Here is a 9,090-nt window from a genome sequence, read left to right on the forward strand (position 1 = left end):
TTTACATTGAGACCTGGCTGCAAATATACACCTCACAGTTCTTAAGGCAAAACAAGGACGTAACAGAGCTTTGACATTGCCACCTGGCAGTGTAGAATCTATGAGAGTAAAATCATACTATGCATGTGTTATCTGCAGTTTCTAAGGGTTAGCCACTATGCTAATGTTCTTCAGTCTTGCTTCTATGAAAGACAAATGGAATCACTCTTGCATCGAGGGACTGTGTTTGAATCTTTTCTAATCCATGTCCGAGCATGTCAAGTTGTAGTAAACGTAGCTTTTCTGCCTTGTCTGTTCTCCATTAGCAAAATAACGCATGAGTCCATAAATCTTCTGTGCTCCATGGTGCCGGCGCATGATTTATGAGTTTGTGTGTTTTCTGTCGGCAGGGACGTGATGAGTTTGGGGATCTCTTTAGTGGGCCATCAGAAGAAAGTCATGAGCAGTATACAGACTATGAGAGCTCAGATGATCCACCTGCACGGGACAGGTGTCCAGGTGTGACAGACCCCCTCTACATCCCAACCCCTGGGCATGGGCTGGAACTCTCGGGAAATAAGTAACGGCACTGGTTGAAGGTGCTGTTGAAGATGAGTGCCACAAAATAACAAACTTAGACTGAAAACATGAAGTCTCTCTACGTAGGATTGACCCCGAAGCAACGGAAAAAAGTTTGTTCCTTCGTTTTCGGCGATGGACTTTTACCGTCTCGTTAGGGACGAAGCCGAATGAAGGGAAGGATGAAGGAAAGGAAGGAAGAAGAAGCTTGAGAGGACAGCACTGGACTTGTCAAAGCTCAGGAGGGTCTTTGAGAGAGACTCTAGCAGATTCTTTTATTTTATTTTTTTTTGTTCTTGTTTGTTTCTTTCCTTATCTTAACAACTGGTTGATTTGCTCATGGACCTCATTAGAATATGGATATTTTTTACGAAAAAAAAAAGGACTGAAGCAAATCCAGTCAGTACAAAAACAGAGTGAGGTTTTTTTATTTTCATTTCTGTTCATTTCGAAACAGCCATGTTGCGATTTCTGATTGTGATAGGCGACATCAATTTCCTGCGTTGAGTTTTGATGGCTCGCCTTTTGGATTTCAAGCGTGGAGTTGACGACAGGGTAAAACTCATATTCGAAAAAAAAAAACAAAAAGACACATCCTCTCTGTAGGAAGAGAGGCAGAAGCAGTGACTGAATGTTGACAGAGGCTTGGCTTCTCAGGCCAGTTTCTATTTGTGTGCTGACACTCTTCCTCTGCTGGAGCTGTTTGGAGGCAAGTCGGAGCTCTGCCTCATCCACTGCGAGAGTGTCCCACGGTCCTTTGGTCAGTTTTGGTGGAAGCTCTTGCTGAGTAGATTTTGTAAACATGCCAAACATAAAGATGGTCACTTTTCCTGGTGCACCACGACAGTCGAAATGTGTTTTGTTTCGGGTTTTTTTTTTTTTTTTGGGGGGCCGAACCGTGAAGCTATAACGAAAGACATTTGACGACAGATGACTGAGAACCACTTTTGAATGGATTCCCTTTTTTAAAACTGCAAAATCAAACCCCAGAAATTCTGTCCTCTCCTTTGGAAGATGTGAATGGATCTTATCTGCAATATATATTTTTTTTCCATTCTGTTGCTCTTTTTCTAATGTGATTATTTCATGAGGCGTCTCGGTGTAGATGGCACTATTGAAGGCTGTATTTAATATCAAGGCGGCTCGATCTAAAAGTAATTGTTGGCCTCACCAAATCCTGTTTCTGCGAATGATGCAGAAGCATTCATCTTGCAGAAGCATTCAGTTGCTGAGAAAGCGCAGGTACTCACTTTTAAGGTCCCTTGTTATATCAGAGTCTGGGGAGTATACACTTGAGGTAATTTTTTTTTTTCCAAGGTTGAACTTTAAGTGGGATTCGGCAAGGATACACCTCGTCTCCCTTGCTCTTTGCTTTATCCCCTGCCTCGGGATGCGAACAGGACCCTGCGAAATGGATTAAGACAGAGGGTTTTATCAGTATACGGAAGAGACTGATCAATCAGAGCAATAATAATCAAGGTGGTACGTCTTTGTGATGTTAAGGTGCTATGTAGATTTCTACTGTTTTTGCTGACACATCAATCACAGGACATTGATCTTTAGAAAGGGGGTTTCCCAGCAAGAGAGTCATCTTTTTTTTTTTTCTTTAGGTAGCAAGGGAATGATATATATACATAAAAAAAAGAAAACACACACACACTCACAGACAGAATGTTTTGGGTTTTTTTGTCATCACTGTTGTTGTTGTGCACAAAAGAGAGGAACCACTCTTTCAAATGTGGTCAGAACCAAATCTTTGGGGCCGTGATCCATTGTGGTGTGTTTTTGCCTCATCCCCAGCATTGTGTACATCTTTCAACCAACAGATTGCCAATTTCCACCCTTTCTTAATTTGAGGGGGTAGGAAAACACTGGCATTTCTAGCGGATTGTGTGGTTGGTTGAAATTACAGGGGAAAGAATAATCATGGGTTGGAGCCGGAGCACAGAGGAAATGCAACACACAGTAAACTTGAGAAATGTTCAGGAATGCTTTTTTTATTAGCTCGAGGGTTGGCATGACCCATTTTAACCCCTTAAACTACAGTCCCTGTTTCTGCCAATGCTTTGACCTTAAGTGTGTCCTTCACCCAGGTATCAGTTCAGCCTAATGGACTTAGCTTTAAGGTCGTATTTGACAGAATTTATTTCCCTCTACATTATCGTACTTATACGTCTTGTATGAGTTATTATTGACCTGATTCCCCCCACCCCTCTGGTCTCCGAAAAATGCTTATCAGTGTGGACATCTGCTGTTTGACATAGAAGAGTCAGGCACTTACTGTTCTTTACCCAATAAATTGGGTTTATTACATATATATTACATAGTCGTTACCAAAAATAAGGTTAGCAGTCTTAATTGCCATCCCACAGAACTGATAAAAATAATAATTATTATAATAATAGTGATTAAAATGACAATATAGAAATAAAAAAAGAACAGAAGAAAGAAAGAACCAGGACCACTTTTGCAAAAGCCATTATCTAATAGCCCACCCATCTCCACTGTGTTCTAATGTAAACACACTGACCCCAGGCCATGTGTTTGTGTGTTTGTGTGTGTGTGTGTGTGTGTGTGTGTGTGTGTGTGTGTGTGTGTGTGTGTTTGTTTGTTTGCACTGCACTCTCAGAGCCGATGATACTCCAGTGAGAGTCCTGTCCTCCGTCTCTGCATCGTGCTAGCCTCAGCATTGGGTCAGTGCCAGCTCTGTGCAGTTGAATGTGAGCAGAAAGACTCACAGGTCAGCACAATAAGGTACAAAAAAAGTCCAAAAGAAAGAAAAAAATACAAAAACTGAGCAGTCTGTCACAGTCCGCGGCCCCATGGGGCTCTTGGGCCGCCCTTACATTTTTCGTCCTGTGTCCTATGGATCTTCAGGGTCCTCGTAGAGACGGTGGTTTTAAAGCCAATTTGAGATTAATGCCTGGGTTCCAGTCGATCTTCAATGGAGGCCAATAACAAATCTGTCATAGACTTCTCCTTTATCTTTAACCTCCTTCTTATTGTTATCCCTTTATTATTATTATTATGCAACTATTTTACAGTGCTCTTATTTCAACGTAATTACAATGAACTACAATTTAATTAATTACTCAATAAAGGTAATAACATGGTTAGGACTCAGTGTAGTTACATTTTTGCAATCTTAACCAATGAAATGTTTTGTTTTGGTATGAATTTCTGATGATATCATATATATTATTACACAAATGTATGTAATTACATAAATATAACTACATTGTTGAATGTCAGTGTGTAATTACACAAACATAACTACGCTCTAAAATAGGAGTTACTACTTTATTTCAAGTATTGACATTAATATGTATTCAGCAATTGTTTGTATGTAATTACAATATAGTTACACTATAATTACTCTTTAATAAGAGCAGTGTCAAATAAAGCATTTGGTGATTATTTTTAAGGGTGAAATATATGATAAATACATTAATAATGGCCTTTGTTTGGAGCTTGGTTGAACTCAGGCTAGTGTCCTTTTCAAGACTTGATAAAGATGGAAGAATTGTGCCCTTTCCCCCCCACCACCTTCCCACCCATAAATATCTGGACAAATCCAAAGACGTCAGCACTGTTGATTGTGTCCTAGAGGTCAAGGGAATACTTTGTACATTGATCAAATTGTAAAACTTGTACATTTGTTTTTATTTAATTTTTTAATTATTATTTTTTTTATTATTATACTCTCTTTTTTTCCCCCACACACATTTCCCGAGTAGTGGAGCTCTGAACTCATTCAATAAAACAAACAATCAAACAAACACACAAATGCACTATATTTTTCTATCTCGGATGCTTTAGTCACCTGGACTTTTTTCAGTTGTACATAATTTTCTCATCTAGGACCAAAGACGGCTGATAGGTTTCCATTCTAGTGACTTATTGCTTGTTCTTTAGTTTAATTGTTTTATTATTTGATTATTTTATGACTTTTGTCTCTTTAGTTTTTAATGTACAGTAAAAAAAAAAACTAAATAAATAAATGCTTGATTTTATTATTTATTTTTTTCTGGAATGAGGAGAGGACAGCGAGCGATCATCAGTTTATGAGCAAGTGTTTTCCCCGGCTGCAGAAACTGTCCAACCATTGAGACCTAGACTATTTCTTGTCACTTTTCTTTCTTGCTTTGTAACCTTTGACCTTTGTAATAGACTGTACATATATTTTTGGAAATATAATACAATCTCTATAGAAACAATGTGTGCCTTGAATTCATTACGTCTTACATCTTTGTGATCCTGATTTTATTCATTTATTTATTTATTTTTTCTTTGGGATCAACACTGCCCGGTCATTGTTGCTGAACAGTGGATGTATCACACTGTGGATAGAGGTACTATGTTTTCTACAATGTTTTATTCTTAATGGCAGTCATCAAGTCATCATCCAGAACATCCAGCCTGACCAAAGCCTGACCTTCACCACAATGTTCTGAGGCATTGTAGGGTAGAAACAGGGGAGAACGAACGTAGATAGGCTCAGATGAACAGGGGCTTCAACATTTTTCATAGAGTACAGCACTAATCCAGCACAAAGTTACACTTCTTTGTGGCAGTATTCCAGTTTTCCAAGGCACAGCACTGATTATTAAACATGAGCTGTGAACTGGCGCCGGACATTGTGTAGTACAGTATCGATCCAAACAAAAGCACATGTTCTCTGAGATAAAGACATGACACTGCAGTATTATATTCCCTGAGGGGGAGGGGTTTACAGCTCAATCTAATTACATCATCTCCACTGTGTGTGTGTTTGTATGTATGTGTGTGTGTGTGTTGGGGGAGGGGGAATTTAGGGAATATTGCAGGTAGTAATAAAGTGATTGGGTGATAGTCCAAAAAAGAAAAGACAAGAGGTAAAAAGAAGAAATGAAATTGTGGAAATGAAAAGGAGAAGACAAAGAGATAAAAAGAACGAAAGAAAGAAGAAAAAGAAGTAGTAAAAGATGAAGAACAATAAATGTTACTAAAAGAGGAAGAATATAAAGAAACAGATATGAACAAGTAAAAAAAAAAGTACAGCAAGTAGAAGAAGAACAAGAAACTAAAGGAGAAGAAAGACAGAAATCCAGTGTGGGGAATTTGTTTGATGACCTTTCATGTCGTTGCCTGGACGGTGTCATTAAAAATCCATTACCCATGAGCCTTTAACCTGGAGGAATGAAACCTCTGGAGTGAGACAACTCCAGGCCTAATGGATTTATCCAGATCAGATCTCCACAAGTATTCCTGTATTTATTTGGATTCACTCCCGAGGAGTCTCTGTGCAGGTTCCTACAGTTACAGCGTGTTGATAAAAGCCTCCTGGCATCCAGCCACAGTAGGAGTAGCCGCCTTATAATCCCATCTTAATCTCCACGCCATCAGAAGTGACCAGACCCCTGCCTTTCACTCGTTTGAAATAAACACAAGTGTGTAAGTGATTTCCTGACCTCAACAGCCCACAGTGGTCAGGCCTGAAAAGGAAAAGTAAGAAAAATAATTACTTTGATTTAAAGAAAACAATACAGTACTTTTTCAAATGTTAAATTGGAGCTTGTATATTTTTAAGCAAAAAAAAAAAATGTATATATATATATATATATATATATATATATATATATATACACAGTGGAACCTCTACTGACGAACCCCTATACTAACGAACTTTAAAAAATACGAATCGGGCATTTGAATATTTTTTGCCTCCACCAACGAACCATGACTCTAGAAACGAACCTGAGCCTCCGCCAAGCTGGCGGCTGGAAATGACCACTGACCCCAATAGGCGAGTCTCCCAGCGCCCAGACTTGAGTGAGCTTTTAAGATTAGCAAATTGTAGTTTTAGCAATTTAGCATTAGTGTAAATAGCAGACATCGAAATTCGTGCTAAGTTAAGCCGTATCTACGCTTCGTCTCCCCACATTCACCACCTACTCTCCGTTATTCCACCACCCCCCACCTCCCGTCATACAGCCAGTGCCTGTGTTACTCCTCCAGCCAGTCGTCACGTCTTCAAGGTAGCGATGTGTAACCACTTACAACTTTATTTCTTTTTTATTACTGTTACCACTGTATTTCTTTTTTATTTTTAGTAACACTACATGTATTTTTTACTAATTTGAGAGTGTTGTAAACATATATCAGTGCAAAAAGGGTGACTTTCGGGGTGGGGTCTGGAACGCATTCATTGCTTTTCCGTTATTTTAAATGGGGAAAACCCATGGGGAACGGATCAAGTTCATAGGTAGAGGTTCCACTGCATTTTGTATTATCCTTATTCGTTTCAATACAAGTTATTGAGTTTACAATTAAAGGGAAAGTGTATATATATACACACACAGTACTGTGCAAAGATTCAGGCACCAGAGATTATGAGGTTTAAAAAGCTATTTGTCTGAGCAGTAAGTGTTTATTTGCTTAAAAAAACAAACAAACAACAAATAAAGGCCAACATTAGAATAAAACCTAATGACATTATTCCAGTGTAATCCTCTGTTTGTGAATGTGTTTGTTTAACTTTGTCCAAATCTCTCCTTGTGGAGTCCGTATTATTTGAGGTTTTCATCCAGTACCTAGTTTTATCTGTAAATAAATAATGATTTTAAATAATGTGTGCTGTGTATTTAACAAATTCATGCGAATCAAGGAGAATTTGAACAAAACATTGTTCTTCAAACTCACTCTCACCTACGACTATTTGTTTTATATATTTGTTTTTGCACTCACTGTGATTCTATATAACTTTATACAAGCTCCACGCTCACTGAGAATGCATTAGTTTAAATGTATATAATCATCTTAGGTGCTGAAGGCTTCTACACAGTTCTCTTGGAATTTACATCTAACAAACAAACAGAAAAGTAGCTGAATTAAAAACAGTGACAGACTACAGTAGCACTGCCACCCCACCCTACGCTCCACACTTCTGTCTCTCCCTCCACACACACCCCCTTTGGTAAATAGAGAGGTCGTGATCCTCTGGCCTAGATTGTGATGTTTTAGACGCTGTGGTCATTAGCTGAAGTCTTTAAGGGGAAGAGTGAACACTGGTAGAGTCAGGCAAACAGAGAGTAACCTATAACCTTTCTCTCTCTCTCTCTCTCTCTCTCTCTCTCTCTCTCTCTCTCTTTCTCTCTCTCTCTCTCTCTCTTTCTGTCTCTGTCTGTCTCTGATTCTCCCTTCTTTCTTGCTTCTAATACAGAAAGAAAGGTGTTAAAGGGTGTATGCAGGTAAAGTGTGTGTGTGTGTGTGTGTGTGTGTGTGTGTGTGTGCAGCTAGAGGGGTCACTGAATCATAGCTGGCCCACAGTTATTTTTCATAGATGACCATAGATGACCTCGAGGGTATGAAGCTGTGTGTGTGTGTGGTGCTAGAAGCAGCAACTGAACCATGTCCAGGAGATGGTCTCTCTCTCTCTCTCTCTCTCTCTCTCTCTCTCTCTCTCTCTCTCTCTCTCTCTCTCTCTCTCTCTCTCTCTGTCGAGCTCCACTTCCAGATGCTTCTCCTTTGCCAGGATCTTTCTGCTCAAGAATTCCACCCACATGTTTCTTCTTGATTTTTTTTTCTTGTTTTTCTGTTTCTTTCAGTTGCAGCAAAAACAGCTCATTTAAAATTCACTCACTCTGCTACTGAACATTTAGCACTGATCTGGGTGTAGCTTATCTGCAAAAGAAAATCTATGCAAAGACACTAACCACTCGTGCCATAGGCAAACACTAAGGTCACTCACTGGATGATGGAACCTGCCACAATTGTGTAAGGATTTTTCAGTTTTCACTGTGGGAATAATGAATGGTCTCTATCACAGGTCTCTCTCTCTCTCTCTTCTACACAAGTCTTGATTAGAAAGGTATAACCTGTTGAACCATGTTCTCTGGGGTCATTTAGTTCCATCCACTTCCTCTGAGACGAGTTGGAGTGGCACTTGAGATCAAAAGTTTAGTTCTAGCTTCAGAGGTTCTAGCTACAGCTCTAAAGACCCTGGTGTGTTGGATTTATCTGAGGTATGGTCTCACTCTACTGAGGGTTGACACTAGTCCAATGATTGGCAGCTCCTTTTAATGGCATGGTCATCAGACAGATGACAGATCTTTTATCCACAGCTGAGTGTGAGCCGGCTCTATGAACACACACCCATTCCACTCGGGTTATAGTATCCCCATGGGAACACACTGCAGCAAATATTCCAAAGGTGCAGACAAATTTCTGGCGTTCACTTCCCATTGTGTCCCTTGGCTTGATTTCCTGACCCTAGGTGTGTCCAGCCTACCTGTTTTAATAATGCTGAAGTCAGAGAGAAAAGGTCTCTGAATGCATTTCCACGGGGTTGTTATTTCAGCCTATCAGTTCTTTTTATAGCGCCTATGAATAAAGAGTGATAGCGTGACCGTAGTGGGCGCTATTTTATTGTTTATTAAAAGCCTTTTAGATGCTCTTATCGCATCGCTACTGTCCCTCAAGGCTATTACGGTCTCCAGCGCCTTCCCTGCCAGGTATTCTCACATCCTGCCTCTATTTTATGGCCTGGCCCGT

General features: G+C 39.6%; 1 protein-coding gene across 1 annotated transcript in view; it reads left to right on the top strand.

Moving 5' to 3' along the window:
• epha7 (eph receptor A7) overlaps window positions 1–4,726 on the top strand; it is a 100,181-nt gene extending 95,455 nt beyond the window's left edge. Inside the window, exon 17 of the mRNA XM_066676132.1 lies at window positions 390–4,726. Within this exon, the coding sequence (XP_066532229.1) occupies window positions 390–504 (115 nt within the window). The 3' untranslated portion in view covers window positions 505–4,726. The remainder of the gene's footprint in view (window positions 1–389) is intronic.
• The last annotated feature ends 4,364 nt before the right edge of the window (window positions 4,727–9,090 follow it).

The sequence above is a fragment of the Hoplias malabaricus genome, chromosome 7, assembly GCF_029633855.1.
Source record: "Hoplias malabaricus isolate fHopMal1 chromosome 7, fHopMal1.hap1, whole genome shotgun sequence".
Taxonomy (NCBI): domain Eukaryota; kingdom Metazoa; phylum Chordata; class Actinopteri; order Characiformes; family Erythrinidae; genus Hoplias; species Hoplias malabaricus.